Source organism: Rhineura floridana, chromosome 9, assembly GCF_030035675.1.
Source record: "Rhineura floridana isolate rRhiFlo1 chromosome 9, rRhiFlo1.hap2, whole genome shotgun sequence".
NCBI classification, from domain to species: Eukaryota; Metazoa; Chordata; class Lepidosauria; order Squamata; family Rhineuridae; genus Rhineura; species Rhineura floridana.
The window spans coordinates 78,272,880-78,295,431 of NC_084488.1; the positions used below are offsets into that span (position 1 = coordinate 78,272,880).

The 22,552-nt window shown below is 44.0% G+C and overlaps 2 protein-coding genes across 5 annotated transcripts in view; both read left to right on the top strand.

Moving 5' to 3' along the window:
- Positions 1–22,552, top strand: part of SCLT1 (sodium channel and clathrin linker 1) — a 93,413-nt gene that overhangs the window by 36,759 nt on the left and 34,102 nt on the right. For all 4 annotated transcript variants that reach the window (XM_061585042.1, XM_061585043.1, XM_061585046.1 and 1 more), the window contains exons 11-14: positions 15,158–15,248; positions 15,378–15,469; positions 19,375–19,552; positions 20,966–21,064. In XM_061585042.1, coding sequence (XP_061441026.1) covers positions 15,158–15,248; positions 15,378–15,469; positions 19,375–19,552; positions 20,966–21,064 — 460 coding nt within the window. The remainder of the gene's footprint in view (positions 1–15,157; positions 15,249–15,377; positions 15,470–19,374; positions 19,553–20,965; positions 21,065–22,552) is intronic.
- On the top strand, positions 11,312–14,404 carry LOC133364466 (uncharacterized). Its single transcript, XM_061585047.1, has 2 exons — positions 11,312–12,961; positions 13,591–14,404. Exons 1-2 carry the CDS (start codon positions 11,823–11,825, stop codon positions 13,670–13,672), a joined length of 1,221 nt encoding a protein of 406 aa, XP_061441031.1. The 5' UTR covers positions 11,312–11,822; the 3' UTR covers positions 13,673–14,404.

Here is a 22,552-nt window from a genome sequence, read left to right on the forward strand (position 1 = left end):
TGAGTTTAATAAACACTACAGAAACAGTAAACTGCCTGTAAAAAATAGTTTATATATGCAAAGGTGCCTTTGAATGAACAAGATGTATTTGTGCAAGGCAACTTTCATTGATCGCAGCTCACTACACCCTACTCACTCCACATCCCATACTGTTCCTAACTCTTTTTTGAGGGCTGCAGTAGAGATCTGTGAAAATCAGGATTGCACCTGATATTAGTGAAAGTTCATCCTGCTCATGTGAACAGACACAATTGTATACAAATGAACGGTTATTGGTTGATTCTGATTATTTTGAGTTCTGTTCCACTATGGTTGAACTGTGATTGCTGAGCATTTTTTTATTCTTAACCCCAAAACTGAAATGAGTCTTAACCCAAAACCAGCCTTTGTCAACCTGGTGCCCTCCAGATGTTTTGGACTATAACTCCCATCAGCCCCATCTTACATGACTGCTGTCTAGGTCTGAGGAGACTTGTGTCCAAAACATCTGGAGGACACCAAGTTGACAAAGACTGATCTAGATAATACATTTCTTCCAGAAGTGCTTAGAAATGATAAATTACCTTCATGCATAACCATCTTCACAAAATAAAAAGAAAGGCTGGAAATAGGGGCTCATTTTCCCACAAGGGATTGAGGAAAGGATTTTTTGTTTTTTAAAAAGTAATGTTTTAGGAATTACTTATTTTAAATTAAATGGCATCACTCCTTCCCGCAGAAGGATTGATAATCAGCAGCAGCTACTTCGGTAACTCCTCCAACAGCAAACCTTCCCCAGCCATGATGAACAAGCTTTGTAGATATATTGCAGAGCTAGAGCCAGTGTGGTGTAGTGGTTAAGGTTTTGGACTACGACCTGGGAGACCAGGGTCCAGATCCCCACATAACCATGAAGCTCACTGGGTGACCTTGGGCCAGTCACTGCCTCTCAGCCTCATGAAAACCCTATTCATAGGGTCGCCATAAGTTGGAATTGACTTGAAGGCAGTACATTTACATTTTTACCTCCTAAGCACTATGCAGCCATACCTGTCTGCAAGAGAACCTCATGCAACAACAGAGGAGGTTTAGAATGCCTCTGCTAAATATTCTGGATTTGTCTGAGTAAGTTGGAGTACATTCACTCCTGAGGATGACTCCTCCCTCTAGACCAGTCAAGTAGGATCTTGACAGATTGACAGCTCCTCTTCCAGGGGGAGGGGTCATCCATCTCTCCAGATCTTCCACTGCCTTGGTCAGTTTAGGGTGGGTCTTTTTGGCGTGCATGATAAAATCCCTTCTTTTTACTCATTTGTGTTTTTCCTTTTAGTTTTCTATGTTTTTGTTATCTTCTCATTGTGTTTTTTTTAAAGAAAAAGTTTCCCATGTTCTTTCTCCAGTTTCCCCCTATTTTTTTTCCATCTCACTTGCTATTGTTGGTTTTGGGGGGCTGATTTGGTGGGTGTTGATTTGGCGGACCTTAGGCCATGGCTGCAGCAGCTTCTCTCCTTAGCAGTTCCTGCAATTGTAGTGTCTGATGGGACCGCCATTTTGTCCTGGGTGCACAGCTTGGAGACATCTGCGATAATTCTCTTGTGTCTGTCAGCCACTTTCAGGGATTCTTCTTGCACTTACATTGTTTTTTTTGCGGGCTAGTGCCCATTTATCATGGCACCAGGCAAATGCTAGCACTACCTGCTTCTGTCATCTTTGCGGGTTAGCTTCACCCCGCCTTATCTGCCTGATTTTGTTGGCAGGAGGAGGGAATGGCGTGTTCTGGTGGGCCTGGGGTGATTTTTCTTAAACTTATGTAGTTTCAGTCCCTACTGAAAAATCTTGTGATCTGGGTGCTGCAGTTTGCTGAGGAGGCAAAAACAAAGCAGTTTGGGTCCATGGCTGCAGCAGCTTCTCTCCTTAGCAGTTCCTGCAATTGTAGTGTCTGATGGGACCGCCATTTTGTCCTGGGTGCACAGCTTGGAGACATCTGCGATAATTCTCTTGTGTCTGTCAGCCACTTTCAGGGATTCTTCTTGCACTTACATTGTTTTTTTTGCGGGCTAGTGCCCATTTATCATGGCACCAGGCAAATGCTAGCACTACCTGCTTCTGTCATCTTTGCGGGTTAGCTTCACCCCGCCTTATCTGCCTGATTTTGTTGGCAGGGGGAGGGAATGGCGTGTTCTGGTGGGCCTGGGGTGATTTTTCTTAAACTTATGTAGTTTCAGTCCCTACTGAAAAATCTTGTGATCTGGGTGCTGCAGTTTGCTGAGGAGGCAAAAACGAAGCAGTTTGGGTCCACTCCATCGACTTCCTCAGGAGCAAGTAAAGCCTTCTGCTTCATCAAAGCAGGCTCTGGTTCCTTTCCATGAGCAGTTTGACAAGGTTTGGAAGGCTGAGTGGGTATACCCTAACAAACCTAAGTTGCTGTCATGGTTACCTAAAAAGCATTATGTTTTTTCTGAGCAGGTTATGGATCAACTCCATTTTTCTGTGGTTGCACTTAAGAGAAGTTTTAAGGCTGATGCCATTGCGTTCAGGGTGGCTGCCATTGCTTCCCTGTTCTCTTATGCCATGTTTTTGTGGGTGAAGGAACTGGGGGCCAGAAATGATGTTTCTAAGCCTATAGTGGATGGTCTTGAGATCATCCTGCTGCCCTAGCTGCTGAGGCTTCTCTGGATGCACTCGGTATCCAGCCAGGCCCATTGCTTCTTTCACTGTGGCTCGCTGGAATGTTTAGCAGCATCAGTGGCAATTGATGTTACCTCACAAGTACGTCTAGCAAGTTTGCCCTTTGCCAGGTTATAAGTTGTTTCTAGAGTCCCTGGATGCCCGTTTTGTTGAAAGCAGGGTCAAGGGTAAAGCTCTTCCTCAGCTTAAGAAGGATGAGTGTAAGGTCAGACAAACAGTTTTTTCATCCCTCCTGTCAGTTCTCCAGAGGATTTCTCCTCCTACAGGACACAGCGGTTGGCAAGAATGCCAAGACGTCAGCCTTGGCATGACAGCCAGGAGGCCGCTCAGCAGCTGCCGGTGGAGGACAGGATTCTGGGTTTTGCTCATCACTGGACCCTGATAACCACAGACAGATGGTTTTGGAGACAGTGTGTCAGGGATATGCTGTATAGTTTACAATGATTCCTAGAGGCAAGTTCATTCCCACCCCTCTTTCGCAGAAGCCAGCCAAGCATCAGGCCTACATAGAAGCTATTCAACATCTGCTGGAGATGAAAGCAACAGAGCCTATTCCACCTTCACAGAGGCGATCTGGGGTCTATTCAGTCTTTTTCTTAGTGACCAAAACAGAATGGTGACATTTGGGCAATTTAGACCTAACGTGGCTCATTAGGCTGGTCTCCAAAAAACACTTCAAGATGGAGATTCTCTGCTTGATTGTCACAGCACTGAGAAGGGGAGAGATTGGATGGCCTTAGTATACCTCTCCAAGGCTTATCTGCATGTGTATGTCAGACTGGTCCATTGGTGTTACCTCAGGTTTACATATGGGGATCTGCACTACCGGGAGTTGCCCTTTGGTTTGTCCTCAGTGTCACGGGTTTTCACCAAGGTTCTGGTAGCTATAGTGGCACACCTTCGTATGTGGGGAATGTGCATTCACCCATATTTGGGCAACATTCTGGTGAGGACACAGTTATCAGTTCCATGTCTCCAACATATTGAAAAGAACCTGTCGTGTCTCAGTCAACTAGGTTTCGTTGTAAACTTCGAAAAGAGCTTCCTAATTCCATCTCAGTGAATTTGTCATCTACGGGTGGTACTGGATACAGCCAACTTCCATATGTTCCTGACACAGGAACAGAGTCTGAAGCTGCATACAGTTATTCTGGCTGTCATGAGGGAATAACAGGAGAAGTTTCTGATTCTCGCAAAACTGCAAGGCTTGATGGTATCAGCATACAATCTTGTCAGATTGGCTCAGGTCCACTCCAGGGCCTGGATGCAGCTATTGCTGTCTCTCAAAGAAGAAACAGTTCTCTGAGTGAAGAAAAAGGTGTAGGTTCTGGAAGGACTGAGAAAGGAACTGACATAGTGGCTAGCTCCTCAGAGACTCTCAGAGGGGGTCTTGCTAGAAGAGCCTTTCCATCTGGTATTGATAACAGATGCCAGTTTAACTAGATGGAGCACTCATCTGTGTCACGGGGTGGCTCAGAGCGAGTGGTCTCCATCTGAATCCCAATTCATCAGTGTATTGGAGTTGAAAGTCATCTACCTGGTGTTGCAGCATTTTCAGCTGCAAGTGGAAGAGGTCCCACCTTCTTATCCACACAAACAACTCCTCAGTGAAATGTTAAACAGTGTGGGACCTGTTCAAAGGTGTTGATGGCAGAGGCAAACAAGTTGTTCCTCTGGGTGGAGAGACTTCTGGCATCTCTAAAGGCAGAACATCTGGCTTGACTGCAGAATCAGGTGGCAGATTGGCTGAGCAGGTTCCACATGCAAGAAGCAGAATAGCAGTTGAACACGGACATTTTCCTGCAGGTGGTGCACAGATGGATCTGTTTGCCTTTCAGGACAACCATTGTGTTCCTCTATTTATGGCCATGAATGCAAGTCCGGGTGCCATAGGAATGGACGATCTGGGAACTCATTGGGTGAAGGGGCTGCTTTACACCTTTCCGCCCTTCGACATCGTTCAACATCTTGTGCAGCAGATATGAGTGGAATGGCCTGAAGTAATTCTGACAGCTCCCTTTCAGCCCTGGTGGCCATAGTTTCTGGATTTGCTCAACGTGTCAGGCTGGGACCCATGGAGGCTTCCAGAGAGGCAGGACTTGCTGTTGCAGGGTCCAATTCTTCATCCCCAGCTGTCTCTCTTCCAGTTAACAGCTTGGAGGCTAGGCAGCTGTGATTGATTCAGTGTAGTTTGTCCGGTGCAGTCTTGGAAACCATTCTTTCTTCCAGGTGTGAATCTACAAACAGAATTTACGATATGACTTGGACGGCCTTTCTGAAATGGTGTGTGACATAGGGAATGGATCCAGCTTCCCAGGATATTCAGATAGTTCTTTCTTTTCTCAGGCAAGACTGGACAGAGGATTAAGTGCAAACATGATCAAGAGGCAAGGGGCGGAGCTTAGTGATTTTTTGGTGTATGTGAAGATCTGTTGTCTTCACACCCCCGTCTAAGCGTTTCATGAAGGGTGTTCAGTTGGTTTCTCCTCCTGTAGTGTATAGATGTCCCATGTGGAATTTATCATGGGTGCTGTCAGCTCTTACTAGGCCTCCGGTTGAGCCTATAGCCACTTGTTCTCTGTCTTGTTTAACTTTGAAAACAGTTTTTGTATATGTGTGGGGGGCAATAACCTCAGCTAGATGGGTTTTGGAATTGGGGCATTGGCAGCAGATCCTCAGCTGTGTATTTTTCATTGGGACAAGGTGGTTCTTCGACCTGATCCTTCCTTTAAGCCTAAGGTGAACACTGTTTTCCATTGCTCTCATTTTGCCTGAAACAGTTGTGCTCTCAGGAGCGTAGGTGGCACTCATTGGATATTAAATGGACCTTGTGTTTTTATTTGGAGAGGACATCTGAGTTTAGAAAGACAGACCCTATTTGTTTCATTTTCAGGGGCTGACAAGGGCCAGAAAATGTTTACTTTGGCTATCTCCTGGTAGCTGTGCTCTGCTATAGTTCAGGCCCGTGAGGCCTTAGGGAAATCAGAATCTTAATATGGAGTGCGGGAGGAGGCAGCAAACATTCAGATGAGGCTCTTCTAGGTGTTATGCAGGTTTCAGATTGCATCAAGGCCTATTAGGAAGGAGAAACACATAATGGCTGCTTCCACATCTCTGTTAACCTAGATTTTCCAAAAATGGTCTTAATTTTGTAAATGCCTGTCCTGTTTGTGGTTGGAAGGATTTCAGAGTTTTCAATAGTTTCAATATGTATGCTCCATATTAAGATGCATGAAGAAAGCTTGGAAGATTTTATAATCAGATTTTGTGTTTCTTATCAGTTTGGCAAGAGCCAAGAACAATATTTTTAATAAAGGTTCTGCCATTGATTCATCTACTGTATCATCATTCTGATATTAGAACACCTGATTTCTTTCTCAAAGAGGGATTGCTTTAAAAAAAAACACGCTGAGAAATGTGGCTCTGTACTAGCCTAATGTCCTAATAGTTAAATGAAGTGTTCCTTGTGTAGATGTTATTTTCATCATCTTATAGATGTGTTTTAGGGGCAAATTAGGTATGATGTAAGAGATTTGTGAACTGGATTTCTCACTCTTTTTTAAAAATTTAAAAGTAGCTTTGAGGGGCATACGAATTGAATTGTGGATGGAGTGGGGTATTAACTCTTTTCACCTGCACTGTTTTCATTTTCATTGCTGAAGCTTCTTGCTCCACACTGAAAACCACCCTTTAAACATATGGAACATAGCAAAGCAGAGAAATACTAAAAGGTGTGTGTGTGTGTGTGTATGCGTGCGCAAGTGTGGGGTGAATGGAAAAGGAGTTTCCCTTCCTCTGCCGAGTCCTTCACTGTATATGTGTGTAATATTGTGTGTGATGTACACATACATTAGATATGTGGCACACGTGTTTATATATAACAGCTTACGTGTGAGCAGACTTTGTGGTGCAGGAAGAGTGCAGGTGCAATCATCTATACGTTCCCTCCTCAGTAAGGCAAATGATCAAGGATCCACATTTGTTTATCCAAATTACAATTTCAATGAAAAAGTATGCCTCAGAAAATACATGTTTTAAAATTATCATGTTCACACAGTTTTCTAATTTTTAATGACTCAAACTCAACGCTGCCATTCCACTCACAGAATGATAATCTGTTACAGAGGGTTGGGGTTCCCTCCAGAGCAGCATTGAGGGTGAGACTGTAGGGGAAAGGTGAAAATGGACAAATTGCCTCTCCTCTTACATTAGTGGGTTCCTTCATGGATCAAAAGCCATTCCACGAGCAGATCATTTTACCCGATGGGAATATAACTTTTTAATTTCTATTTTCCTTTGTTTGTATGAGGGATTCAAATAACATTATTTTATATAGTTTTAAGGAAAGGAAGTAACAGCTAAAAGCCTTCTTGCTCAAAAAAAGGTTGCATTTTCTAGCCATTTAATATTATAATCGTCTTTAGGTACATTCTAAAACTATATTTGAAGTCGAAACTGCAGTTACAGTATTTTCCATAGGAGGAATGCCATCATGCTGGATTATAGCTCGTCCTATCGTCCAAAGGCAAGAATGTTTCTGAAGTCAAGACTAGGGCGTCAGGCCCCTCCCACTCTCCAGTTCATTCTTGCCTTTCGTCCCTGCAAGATCTTTAGCTAGTGACTAGATAAGTTTTTTGTCTTTGTGTGATAGAGGGTGGAGTTTTGTGTACGTTGTTTCGTCTCGTTCCTTCCCTTTGTCTCATCCCTTACCACGGTTTGTGTGTTGTGTGTCAATTTCCTTGTCAATTTCTCGTTTTCCCGGGGGTGTGTTTTTACTCCCAAACTACAGAGACCGCGGCTGCGGTCTCTTTCCTCAGCGGGGCCAGGAGCTGTGGCGGCAGCCTCCGCCCCCCCCTTTTTTTGTTCTACCGATCCTCCTTTTGTGCCCTGACGATTAGGAGCCCGCGGCTGCGGCTTCTTTCGTACTTTATTTTCTCCGGTCCTTTTGCCATTTCCCCTTGTGCCTTGACGATCGGGAGCCTGCGGCTGCGGCTCCCTTCGTCGTTCATTTTTACGGGCGGCGCTTCATTCGCCCGTCAGGAGCCGATGTCTGCGGCTCTTTGCCTTCCCCTTTTTTAGCGACTTCTCTTGTTTGGGCTGCCTTGTCTCTCTCGATCATCTGCAGCGCTTGGTTCCTCGCGGAGTCAGTCCCTTCAGCCCGCGGCTGCGGCTTGCCTGTTGGCCGATTCTCGAAGTCCGCTAGCTGTCCTGCCTCCTTCACGAAGTCTGTTTCCAGGCTAATTTTTTCAGCCGCGATTACCTTCTTAGTCCTGCGGCTGTATTTCTACCGTGGGCGGTTCCATTTTTACAGTTAATTTTTTTTCCCACCTTGCTCATTTCTTCATACAACGGTTGTTGCTGGGCAAAGTATCCGTCATTTTTGTTCGAATTTTCCCGCTCTTTTTACGGGCGCCATTTTAGTGGCCGTTTTTTCCCGTCCCTTTTGAGAACCCACTAGTATTACAAAAGGGGATTTTTTTCCTTCACGGGTTGGGGTTTGCAGAGCCCAGGTTCTTGTCAGCTCCCTCTGTGTGATCTGCTCCCTGTTTATGTGCTGCAGATAGGATTTTTACCTCTACATAAGTTCCTTTACCAACCCCATCTCTGAGGCTGACCCTGGCAACCACTGGGTTACTGTGGCTTTCTACAATCACTGCAACTACTGTGCACATGTGACTTTTCATCAAATTTACTAATACTGCCATAACAGTGCACCAGGCCACCTGTTAGTGCGCAAGACTATTGAAAATATACAAAGCTATTTGGACTATACTGTGCAAGTTGTGCAATATCACCTTTCCTCCAAGTGTACATTCTGCCCCATCGTGACAGTGTACCTACCATCAGCCAGTGCATTCTGCCCCAGTCGTGTGCCGTGTACTGTGCATGTTCTAAGACTGTTCATAGCGTACATTCTGCCCCATCGTGGCAGTGTACTTTGCCATCTGCCAGTGCATTCTGCCCCAGTCGTGTGCCGTGCACTGTGCCTGCCCGGGTCTGTGCATTCTGCCCCAGTCGTGTGCCGTGTACAGCTACCCTTATTATCTATATGATGGCAGAACAGCCAGAGACAACCCAGGCAACCAAGCCGATACAACAGCCTGTGACAAACCAGATGACCAAGCCTAAACCTCCTAAGGCGGTCAAACATAAGCACTCTAAAGCGGTTGCCAAAACCAAACATCTTAGCCACAGCACAATCAAGCGGCCCCGCTATGTCTCTGTTCCAGTGCCAGAGGACTCAAATCATGCACAGTTAACTACTCTCTTTCATTCTCCTGCGGCTTCCTCTGATGAGGAGGACTTTCCTGGATTTCCTGTACAGCCAATGTCCAGCCAACCCAGAGCTTGCTCTTCTTCACTACCTGTGGGGCCGTCTACAGTTCCGCCTATCCAAGAGCAACCATCTACATCTCCGGGGCTACAGCTTTCCCACGAGTTCATTACACAACTTCAGGGCATGCTGTCCTTTTTTACTCAGAGTCAATCATCTTCACAACCTCCCGCTATCCCTCAACACAGCGGGGTTCAAAGTGTACACAGTGAGACAAACCCATCAGGTTCTCCAGACCCATTTGACGTTACCAGGGGCAGGTTCGTTGATGACGCCTCTTTTGATGCAGAGTCCGCGTTCGCGCTGCAAGACCAAGCGGACGAGTGGAGTGACCATTCGGAACCAGAGCCAGAAACCTCCTATCGCCTCTTCGACTCTTCAGATTACCAGCCCCTGGCGCGCAGAATCTTGAACGCCCTTGGTCTTCAATCCACTCCAACTGCAGCTTCCACTCCCGCTTTAAAAGGGGCCAGGGTCTTGAAATCCCCTACGCCAGCTGAAAACTTCCTCCCTGTCCCAGACCCCATCGCTAAACTGGCCAAGGACGAATGGTCCCACCCCTTACAGGCACGCCGATTTAATAACATTGCGGACAGACTTTATCCTTTGGCCCCGGACTTTTCTACCAGACTGGCTGTCCCTAACATCGACGAGCCTATTTCCAGTTTAGTTTCCAGGTCCCTTTTGCCGAGGGAAGGGGACTCTCATCTAAAGGATGCCACTGAACGGAGACTGGACTTTGCTTTACGCAAGACCCATGAGGCCATCGCCTTTTCCATGCGTGCATCCACATCTGCCTCTATTTTCACCAGGGCAGCGATGATGTGGTTAGACGACCTCATCGAGGACCACAATCCAGATCCTGCCTCCCTGCGCAGATCGCTACTAAAACTGCGTAAAACAGCTGCTTTCGTGGCCGACGCCACCTTGGACGCGAATCAACTAGCAGCACGCGCCCTGGCAGCTCAGATCGTTGCCAGACGGACCCTCTGGCTTCGTCACTGGCAGGCTGACTCTACTGCCAGAGTTAATCTTTCACGAGCACCTTATGCAGGCTCATTACTTTTCGGGGAAGAGGCATTAAGGGCAGTGCTTGTCGACCCTAAGGACACTCGAAAGCCTGTCTTGGCCACCGTCAAAAACGTTGAGCGCAGACCCTTTAGGCGTTTCGCTTCATATCGCATGTCTCAGCCCTTTCAGGGAACCCGGCCCGGGGGACGAGGCCGTGACTTCCCAGCATTTGACTTCCGCTCCACCAGAGGAGGCTGGAATAGACGTTTCCCCAGTAGAGGTCAGTACCAGGGCCGCAGAGGCTAGTCAACATCCTCATACAGGGTCTCGCCAACGCAGACAATACTAAGGCAATACCAGTTGGGGGCAGATTGATTCTATTTGCCGAACTTTGGCTACCTCTGACTCAGGTCCCATGGATCAGAGACCTCTTTTGTTATGGATATGCAATTGAGTTTTGGGCAATACCTCCAAACAATTTTCATCCTTCCCCTTGTCCCAGGGCACTAGACAGGCGCTGCATCATGCAGACTGCGATACAGCACCTTTTGGACATAGAGGCGATAGAGCCAGTCCCCAATGCAGAGAGGTCGGAAGGGGTGTACTCCCTCCTATTTGCTGTGCCCAAACGCGATCTCTCATGGAGGGCGGTTTTGAACCTCAAGTTCATTAACCGTTTCATAAAGTATCGCAGGTTCAAAATGGAATCCCTCCACTCCATTACAGACAGCCTGCAAGAAGGTGACTTCCTTGTCTCTGTCGACCTAAAGGAAGCGTATCTCCATGTCCCTATTTGCACAGCCCACAGGAAATTCCTTCGTTTTGCCTTTGGCTCCCAGCACTTCCAATATCGAGCAATGCCGTTCGGACTCTCGTCTGCCCCGAAAGTATTTACCAAGGTGCTACTTACCCTAGTGGCTTACCTCAGGCTTCAAGGGGTCCATATCTACCCCTATCTGGACGATCTCCTAATACGCGCAAGGTCTAGGGAGCTTACTCATCGTCATCTAACACTCACGCTCCATATCTTACAGGCCCACGGCTGGCTAGTCAACTTCGACAAAAGCCATCTACAACCAACCCAACGCCTGCAGCATCTAGGGGCAATGTTAGACACATTGCAAGCGACTGTATTCCTGTCCCCAAATCGCATCACTGCTATCACAGACATCGCAAGGTCTCTGATGCACAAATCTTCTGCAGATGTCATGCTTCTAACCAGGGCTCTCGGAATGTTGGTATCCACCATCCATATTGTGCCATGGGCTCGGGCACATATGCGCCAGCTACAGTGGGCCCTGTTGCCATTCCAACACGACATTGCCAACTCAAACCATCGAGCAATCCCCCTGAGTCCCACACTGCGCTTGTCTTTCCGCTGGTGGACAAGGGTACAACATCTCACCCAAGGCACTCCGTTCAGAGAACCCCACCGGACTGTCATTACCACCGATGCCAGTCTCCTGGGTTGGGGAGCCCACTGCAACTCCCAGTTTGTTCAGGGAGTTTGGAACACAGCAGAACAAACTCAAAACATCAACTGGCTGGAACCAAAGGCTGTCCACTTAGCTCTGCTTCATTTTCAGTCTCTCTTCCACTTGGACCATGTCCTCATTCGAACGGACAACACGTGTGCCAAATCTCATTTAAACAGACAGGGAGGCACCAGGTCCAGACCTCTACAGAGCCTAGCTTCCATCATATTCGACTGGGCAGAACAACATCTGCAATCCCTCAAAGCAGAACATCTCAGAGGAATTTGGAATTTCACAGCAGACTGGCTCAGCAGACAACAAGTCTTTCCGGGAGAATGGAAACTTCATCCGACTGTGTTCCATCTTCTCCAGCATCGATTCGGCCCCTTCTCAGTCGACCTCTTTGCTTCCAGTCGCAATTGCCAGCTACCCAGGTACTTCGCTCGATAGCTGGACACGACAGCGGAAGCGGTGGATGCTCTGTCATTGCCGTGGCCGGAGGGACTATTATACGCCTTCCCTCCAATACCACTATTAGCCAAAACCTTGCAGAAGGTACGTCGCGAGAGGGCACAGCTGGTTCTGATAGCACCATATTGGCCCCGTCGACCGTGGTTCTCGGATCTCCTGGCACTGTCGGTGACAGATCCCTGGCCACTCCCAGTCAGGCCAGATCTCTTATCACAAGGCCCAGTATGGCATCAGGACCCCAAGTGGCTCAACCTAACAGCGTGGCATTTGAATGGGGACATTTGAGATCGGCCGGCCTGTCAGACGCTGTTATTGACATTGTTTTGGCCTCGAGAAGACCATCCACCACTCGTATATATCAGCATACTTGGGTAGCATTCTCCAGGTGGTGTCAGTCTCAACACATCGATCCTTCCAAGGCTACAGTACAACAAGTGCTGCTATATCTTCATAGGGGCCTCATGTTGGGACTTAGACCCAACACATTACGTCGACATGCGTCCACCCTGTCGTCCATTCTTTCAGTATCTTCCACTGACGCCCCTATTGCCTCACATCCGTTTATCAAACGCTTCCTTAGAGGCACTGCTCTACGCTCGCCGGCTGTAGCTCACCGTTTTCCATCATGGAGTTTGTCAAAGGTTCTACAGGCCTTACAACGTCCTCCGTTTGAGCCACTCAGGACTGTGCCTTTACGTCTGTTGTCTTTCAAGGTCCTGTTCCTGATTGCGATTACATCGGCGAGAAGAGTCTCGGAACTGGGCGCATTGTCTTCTGCTCTCCACCTCTGTGTCTTTCACAAGGATTCTGTTGTGCTGAAAACTGATCCTTCATTCCGTCCCAAGGTCAATTCAGTTTTCCATTGCAACCAGGACATTGTTCTACCTTCATTTTGTCCGAATCCTACTCATCCGCTCGAGAAGGCTTGGCATTTGTTGGATGTTGGGAGGGCTGTCAAGACCTACCTGTCCAGGACCCAGGATATACGACAGACTGAGTCTTTGTTTGTATCCTTTCATCCAAGGTCTATGGGGCATAAAGTAGCTAATTCCACCTTATCCCGCTGGTTGCGTGCATGTATTACCTTAGCCTATGAGTCCCTTAAGATTCCAGTTCCGCCTAGTATAACAGCTCATTCCACTAGATCAGCAGCCACTTCGGCTGCTTTTGCTACTAACGCTCCTGTTGCCGATATTTGTAGAGCTGCTGTTTGGTCTACTCCACACTCGTTCATAAGGCATTATAAAATAGATCGTTATGCCTCTGCCGATGCCTCATTTGGCAGACGAGTTTTGCAACAGGTTCTTAATGACAACTAGTATGTGGGTGGTCCCTCCCGGTTATGGGCTGCTTTGGTACATCCAGCATGATGGCATTCCTCCTATGGAAAATGGACCATTGGTCTCACCTGAAGGGTGATTTTCATAGGAGAATGCCATCATGACCCTCCCAGTTGGAGGATAACTACATAATTTTTGGGATGGTTTATATATTACAGTTCGTCATTATATTATATTATATTACATTAAATTTTAATTCTCTAGTGAAGTCAAGACTTCTATTACTGTTTTCGCTAGGTTAGAGTCAGATATTATTAATGTTACTATTATTATGTTATGTTCTTGCTGCTAGGCCCGTTGGCCTTTTTTCCTGCATGTTTAGATATATCTCTTTGGACTCGCTGCGAATGAACTGGAGAGTGGGAGGGGCCTGACGCCCTAGTCTTGACTTCAGAAACATTCTTGCCTTTGGACGATAGGACGAGCTATAATCCAGCATGATGGCATTCTCCTATGAAAATCACCCTTCAGGTGAGACCAATGGTCCATTCTCTTGTATCATTTGTTGATGGTGGGGAGATACTTGCATACATAATTGATTGCCACAGCCTTAGGGGCTTATCTTTGTGTAAGTAGCAGTGAATGAGACTGAATAAATATTTTAGTGTAATGGTCTTGTCTGTGCACAGAAACATTGTGGGATATCAGATGGAAGTTTTTATCAGTAGGTGAAAGTGTACTTCTGTAAGCAAAGCCTTTGATTGAGTCTTCCCTCCTCCTGCATTGCTGTGTGCTAATATTCTGTACTTACATCTTGTTCTGATATTGGTGGGGTTTTCTGATTTTAATATACATTGTACATACTTTTAATTGTGAGATTTTTGTAACCTGCTCTGGGACCATTTGGTGAAAGGTGGGTTATAAGTTGAATGAATGATTTAATGTCTGACTCTGTGAAGGCCTATGTAGATATTTATGTATTTTATATAAAATATATATTAAAATTGGGGAACAGCTGCAGCACTAGGGGACTGAAGAAGACCTGCTGTGGGAGTGAGTCTCTGAGCATCTGGGTGCTTGCTGCTTGCTCCTCTGGGTTGCTGACTTTTGAGACATCTGACGTCCCTGGTAAGTGCTGCAATGACTGGGACCCCCTGCCTGACCCTTGCTCCAGAGAGAGGCTGCAGTTAACCTTGCAGCCTCTTGCATCAACTGCTGGCTGGCAGGAGGCATAAAAGCCCAGCTGCCCTTGGAGAGCCCCTTAGGGAGTCCCAAAGGTGAGGTTGCTACCCCCCTTTTATTACCTTTTTTAAAAAAATTGTTTTCTGTTAAACCAATCTAGAGGAAATTGGTGGTGGGGAGGGCATGTGGTGCATGTGTAGTTCCTGCACAGGGTGAGAGCCTGTGCAGTGAACTGAATGATAAGAGAATGTCACCAGATGCCTTCAGAGTAAGAGTCTGGAACTGGCAGAAGGCTGGCCCTCCCTGGGTGTGAGACAGGAGGGGGAATAGATGGGTCCTGTGTGAAAAAGTTTGAATGGGTATGACTGTTCCCAATTCTCGCAGAGGCCTACTGGCATAATTGGCTCATGCAGGTTTTGTTGGTGGGCTCTTGTTGAGTCCATATCAGGTGTTTAGGAGGAGTCTTAGTACGGAGGCACATGCATGATGCCACCCCAATTTCATGAAAGCGGTGATCTTGCCTCCAATTAGCAATTCAAGCAGACCATGGATATACAAAATAGGTAAACAGATTCTTTTTTATTGGTCCAATGTAAATGCTTTTAGTATGGAAAAATTATCTTTTCATTATAACGTTTAGTTAAGATGAAATATGTAATTGTGATTAGTAGCTCTAATAAAGTATTGTTTTTTCCAATCAAGTAAATATAATTAAGAGTGTTTGTTTTTACATGGAGACAATCCAAATTGGACTTGAGAACTGCAGCTGCTAAGGTTGATGACATGACCAGGCTGATCGAGGATCTTCAGGCCCAGATGGACAGAAAGGTATACCACATTGCCTATCTGATTGCAGACTCAGAGGATTGATAGACTTTATTTTGTTGGTTCCTGTATTTTCATATATTCGCGCAAAACTCTGATAAGAATTTCTGAATGACTTCTGTGGCTTTCCAGGATGAAGAGTTGCTTGCTGCTCAGAAAAGAGAGGACACATCAGATAAACGCTTGCACCAATTGCAATCTAACATAAAAGAACTGGAGAAAAGGTAGACTATTAAGTGATAGCTTTATAAAGAGTGTTGGTTTGTTTGATACTTTGACAGCGTAAAAAGCATTTTAATATTATCATCATCATTTATTACCCACCTTTCACCCGAAGATCCTACGACATTAAAAACAATTACTAAAAACAACTCAGAATCTATATCTGAATCCCCCCTCTTAAATTTCTGCTGATTAAGCCAATTCACATGTGTTTCATGAAATACAACTTATTAGGCTTATTGTAACTTAATTATGGATTGAATCAAAAGGGCACTTCTATCGGTGGAAAGTGTGTTCTGCTCACAAAAGGGTTGTTTACACCTCATGCTACAGCAGTCTTTGCCAACCAGATATTCTGGATTACAGTCCCCATCACCCTTGACTATTAACCATGCTGGCTTTGACTGATGGGAAATGTAATCCAAAACATCTGGAGGGCATGAGGTTGGGGAAGGCTGCACTAGAGTATTGTATGGGTAATGTGAAACTAAATCCAAACATTCTTGCAGAAGTTTAGGAATTGCTGTACAACATGCTTTTTATAGTACTGCATGGACACTTGTGGAAGCATTTATGGAATAGTATTCCTACTGGAAGAGAGGGCAGGATATAAATCTAATTAATAAATAATACTAGTTGTTATTTTCCTTCCACTCATGATTCCTTGGAACCAAATTTATGTTTCCAATCTTTCATCTCAAGTTGGTCAGTGTTTTTACTTTGATACATTGATAAGAGGCTTAGGATACTGCAAAAACCATGGACCCAGTCTACAAGTTCATGCATACCTATTAACCAGATTGCTGGCTATGTTGGGCTTGACAGCATATATCACCATTTGAGAAAAGAAATGATGACATGGATTCAGACCATACTGAAAAAAGGCAATCAATGCTAAATACAGAATGCATCAGTCATCAAGTTTGGCACGTGCATTAGCAAAACTAGTCTAGAAGGTTTACTATGTATCCAGCCCTGGTTGCTAGATGCAGGATTATAACACCAGGTAGTATCTTATTGTGTGCACTGGTTGTGCCCCAGGAAAGCAAGCCACATGCTAAATTTCAAAGATTAATCTGATGCATGTCACTGTAGTGTAATGTTAAGCTGGTTCTGTGGATGTCATCCTATGTACTCTTAAGTGGAATGAAATTCTACTTAAATCCATATGATATTTTAGTAATGGCTATTTAAGGCAGCACAAAACTGATACAGGTGGTTTCTCTTCATGGTTTCTCAGAGCTTTCTCTGGCACTTCAGCAAAAGTCCTCCCCTCTCATTTGGAGCAAGGGGGAGGTGTTGTCTGCAGCGGTAGTGGGGACTCTCCAGTATGGGGTTCCGCAGGGGTCAGTTCTGTCCCCCATGCTGTTCAACATCTACATGAAACCGTTGGATGCAGTCATCCAGAGCTTTGGAGTGTGCTGCCATCAGTATGCTGATGACACGCAGCTCTATTGCTCCTTCTTCAGATGAGTCTGTCAGTGCTGAACCAGTGCCTGGCTGCAACAATGGACTGGATGAGGGCTAATAAACTGAGGCTCAATCCAGACAAGACTGAGATGCTGCTAGTGGGTGGTTCGTCTGACCAGATGGTGGATGTCCATACTAAAAGCATTTACATTGGACCAATAAAAAAGAATCTGTTTACCTATTTTGTATATCCACCCCCTCTCGCAGAGAGGCAGTAATCACTTCCCTGGCCCAGCCGGCTGTTCCATCCCTGCTAGCTTTTATTAGCCAAGGAGGGCAAGGATCCAGCACAGAAGTGGTTGCACGAACCTGTCCAAGCACCTTGTCAACGTCCTCAAGCTGCACCAACTGAAACTCATCCAAGAAATCGGGACAAGGCTGTGCTCTGGATACTTCGTTTGATTCACCTGATATAACACTGGAGTCTAAGTCCTGGCGGATGCTAAAGATTTTATCCTGGAAGTGCCTAGCAAATTCATTACAGTGGGCCTCAGATGGTTCTACCATGTCCCTGGGGCCAGAGTGTAATAGCCCCCGGACAATTCTGAAGAGTAATGTCCCTTTTACGGTATGCATAACACATCACAGGTTTGGTGCTGAGCCTCAGTTCAGATAATCTTCCAAATCGTCAGAAATGAGCTTACAGGCCATAGTTTGGATAATTTTCTTGAATGAGCTCAAACTGGCAAACAGTGATTTGTGATCACTCAGCAAGCCAAATAGAAAAATAGACAAGCAACTCTAAACTACTTTTTCCTGTTTGTACATTTTGGGACCTGAAACAATGGTTTGGATTCTAAAATATGATTAACGTAAAGCATGATTTGACATGAGGTTTGAACTGAGGCTTATAGTGTGATGCTATATGTATTAATATAGAAGTAACTCTCATTAGGTTCAGTGGTACTTACTCCCAAATGAATGTGCATAGGATTGTAGCCTTAGTCCAACTCCTTACTTCACTTAGCTTTTTTTACATGAAAATGGTCAGATCATAGTCTCTTGAATAGCCTTGGAGGATGGTGGTTTCAGTAAGAGAAACCTGTGCTGGAAATATACTGAAGTTCCTTAGCAGTACTCTGTTTTCTTTTTAGGAAAAAGATGTCAGCTGAACATTCTGAGTCACATCTATCTATATTCAGTTATTTAACTCAGAATGTTTTGTCACATGACTTGATAGACTTCTCAGCTAATGAACAAAACTTTGTGCAGATGTTTAGTAATACAAGCAGTCAGCCAGCTGTAATGTAAATTATTGTTCTCAACATCTGTTTGCTTGGTTTTGAACCTGTTGTGTGTTTGACTGTATGTCCACATATACTCTGTGTAGACTATGACTACATAACATTCAACACTTGGTAATCTCACTTAAATAAAAACGAACACATGAAAAAGTGAGCATTTCTAGCATTCATACAAAACAAGCTATTTCCAATACTGAGAAAGTGAGGTGTTGGGTAGCCTCATAAATATGCTTTCCCATTTTAAATGAGAGAAAGTACTATTGAAATATTTATCTGTTTAAATATCTTCCTATCACGTATCTTTGTCCTGTTTGTTGCATGTGTCATGGCTTCAGCAGTATCCTGATAAGAAATAACAAATGTTACAAAACAAGAGTGTAGAGATTTCTATGAGTAAAGGACTGAAGTGCACAATATCATTTAAATTCATAATTAATCATCAAATCTTAATGCATTTCATTCTGGACATCAACAATGGAGTTGCAGAAGCAGGGTGTCAGTATCCTAGTTTCTAAGTATAACTGCATATATCAATTAAGGTGGGTATGATACCAGGACAGACAAATATCTTAACAATCCAACTTAACAGTTGACTGAATTTATTTAGATACGATTTATCTAAGATTATTTAGATTTACATTGACTGGATTTGTATCTCACCCTTTTCTGAAGTACTGATTTTAAACATATTGTTTAAAACATATATTAAAAGCCATCCAGTTAAATTAATCAATGAAGAGATTTAAATGTAGGTTAAATCTCCACAGCCTTGCTGTCTCAGCCAACCCAAGACTGGAGAGAGAAATGCTTCCAAAAATGCTAAATAATTGGTGTATGTGGAACCTGCCATGTGCTATGCCACCTCGTAATTTCAAGGATTCATCAAGGGCAGTCCTACATGAGGTTTTTATAGTAGTCAAGAGTCATGAGATCTGAATTTCAAAGAGGTCATCTCCTTCTTGCCAGGAGGAATGGCTGAACTTCTGAAATCTTGCCTTCAAGGCACAGTTTAAGATTCAGGATCACCTCAAGTCAGTGAACCCTGCATGACCAAAGGGATGCTGATTCATGGCAGATGGGAGTTCATATAATCTTGTCCTTCACAGGTTACAAGACCTGACAATCAAATGGTAGTTTCAATATTGTCTAGATTTAGCTTCAATCAGTGAAGATGTCCTTGTTCTGATATGCAGGCTTTCTGTAGCTGCCCAAGATTCGAAACAGCTAAGAATAGAAATAACAAACCTAGAAAAACAAATCAAGGAGCTACATGTGAAGTGTGCTGATATAGAAAGGGAGAAGAACGATGCTATAGAAAAGGCCCATAAAAGCATGCAACTCTTAGAAGAAGCTAATCTGCAAAGGAATCGGGTAAGCAAACACTAAGGGACCAGTTTTGCATATCTAAAAATTAACTGTCTGGTACTTTTTCTAAAATAACTGGAATCATTGGGAAGGATCCAGAGAAGTAAGCGTTTCTGACCAACAGTCATGTGCTTTCAGGATTGTAACGCACTGTGTCTTGTATAATACTGTCATTTTGGAGGGTTCCTTCATCAACCACTTTCAGGAAAAGTGACTTTTCTTCCACCAGACATAGTTCACATTTCCAGAAAAGGCTATTCAACTGAGTGTTCTTATTTGAATATTAGATAAAACTTCTGATGTTTCATTGGGTCTTCCATTTTACAGATCATCCCTTGGACTATCCACTCTAAAGTTATAACAGCACATAGCATTTTAAAATTTGAATCATAGAGCATATATGAAGTTTGCCATTAATGCAATTCAGGTGGCATATTTTTCATAAAGCTAATGTAGATTTTTCTGTCAACTCTGAATGAACATGAACTTGGTGGTATGACATACAATTAGTAAATATAACTCTAAAGGATGGCCCTTTAGAGAAAATACATTAAAACCTGACTTTTGTGCTTAGTAATATGAAAATTTTAATATGAAATTTACGGAAGTGATACCAGTATGTTTCAATCTGAAATAAATGTTTCTTAGAACCCTGAAGTATTTTACTTTGATAATCAAAACTAAGAATAATATCCCGACATGGAAAAATGGTGAAGTAGGGGAATGAACCAGCCTGTTGCCTACATTCAGGAGGAAGCCTGACAGGAGAAGGGAGCTGGCAGTAAGAGAATTGTGAACATGGAAAGGGCATGGAGGAAGAGTGGATGGGTTGAAGGACTGGATCATCCCCTAGGTTATGATGCATTTTTGTAGCTATTGTGTGTTCCATCCATGGAAGAAGAAACATGAAGACTGGATCTCCCAACTGTGGGAGGGACATAAATAGCTTTTCCATAATGCTAAAATGAAGTCTGTTGAGAAAGAAGTTGTTTAAACCCAGGAAAGGTTCAATTGTGAGATGGTTATCTTCTTTCTTGAAGATACTCCTGTCTCATAAATGGTTCAACATTAGTTTTGGCTTGAGATCACAAGTTTAGCAAACCAAATTCATCTTAGCTAACAATCTGTATGGATGCTGAACTCCCTCTTTGGGTTGTCACTGTGGGAAAAATCCAAAAGTCTTCTCATGATGTAAAAACTGCATGGTACAATTAGGAGTGATCCACAAATAGATAAATGGAAGATTCTAAAACTCCTTGAATTTGTTTATTGAACAACAGCTATTTTGGAGCCTCGTAATTTTCTGTTAACTAGAAAACCATGGTTGTGTAACAATTTATTATTCAGAATTGTATTTGGTTTGTTTTTCACAGGAAGATTTTTTTGTTTTAAGAAATATTCCTTTTATTTCCCACTTAGGCAATTATAGGTGAGAAACAAAAAGAAGAGGATATTGAAAATATGAAAAAAGCATTTTCTCAGCTGCTTCAAGATGCTGCTTCAAGTACTAGAAAGGAAGTGAGTCACCATGCTTAAAACTTGATTTATGATTTTATTTAGTAAAACATTTAAAGGCTGCCTTTCATGTAAAATAGCAAAGCAGTTTCCAGGATAAAATCAATACAATAAAACAGTAACATCCTAAAAAATCACACATATCACAGGTATCCAGAATTTCAGCCAGTACTCAAAATCAGTGCTCGGGAATGCCCTAACAAATGAGTATGTTTTAACCAACCAGGGGAACACCATTATTGCAGGTGCCCATAGGGGAACATTATTCAACTGCAGAGAAGGCCCTCATGTTGCCGCCAGACAAATCTTTGCCAGGCATAGTACAACTAGAAGAGTGTCCTCTGATCTCAGGGAACAGGCTAGATTGTACAGAAGGAGTTGTGCTCTCAGCCTGGTCCTAACCTGTTCAGGCCTTTATAAGTTAGCAAGAAACCTTTAAACTTTGCTCAGTAGCAAATAGACAGCTTGTGCAATTTCTTTAGTATAGGTGTAATATGTACATAGTCGGATGGGCCACTGAGCACCCAAGCCACCCCATTTTGCACTAGCTTCAGCTTCCTAACCAACCCAGCATAGAATGTATTGCAACAATCCATTCTAGAGGTTGGTCACTCTGGCCAAGCTGTCTCCATTTAAGAAAGGACATAGCTGGCACACCAGCCAAAAAAATATTTTTTTCCTACATGGCATGCTGTCAGATGGGGCATCAGCTTCACCTTGTGTCCAGAGGAAGGAAATGCACCAAGAGCTGAGAACTGAGTCACTGCTTCTGGTCCTTTACATTCCTTTTCCTGCCTTTGTCCAAGGCAGATCTCTGTACCTTCTCTCTGCCTGAGCCTTTTGCTGTTCATGAGTTTTTCATACTGTTTGTGAATTTTTTGTTCCGCCTTGCCCTCCGTTGCTTGCTTTCTTACCCTTAAAATAATAATATTCTCCCTGCTTTGGTTTGTTGCTCTTTCCTCCACTAGTCCCTGTGTTTGCTGCCGACCGCCTCCTTCTGCCTCTGTGTCACCATTGTTGCCTGCACTCTGTCACCCCGTGGTTACCAGGCACCATTCAGTGCCTTTCGTTCCTAGTTCTTTTGCTTTTCCTTAGTGTCTCTTTGCCTTGCTTGCCTCTCACTACTTTTTCCCGACATCTGTATGTGCCCTGTCAGCAAGGATGAAGCTGTTTGGAGATGATGCCCTAAAGGAAGTACTAGTGGATCCTATGCACTATTTGCCAGATTGACAAACATGAGTTTTCTGACATAGACCATCTGTACCTACACTTACTTTTTGTCATTTGTGGCAGTGAATTGACTATGACATAATACTTTATGCTTATGCTTTAAAACAAAAACTATAACATTACCAGAAAAGCAAGGAGTGAAGTTTAATGTTTAACTCTATAAATATTTTAATTAAAATCTTTTGAAAGAGACACACTGTGTCCCTATGTTTTAGAACACTTTATTTAGATTTTTTTTATTTCCTACAGGAATTTACACTT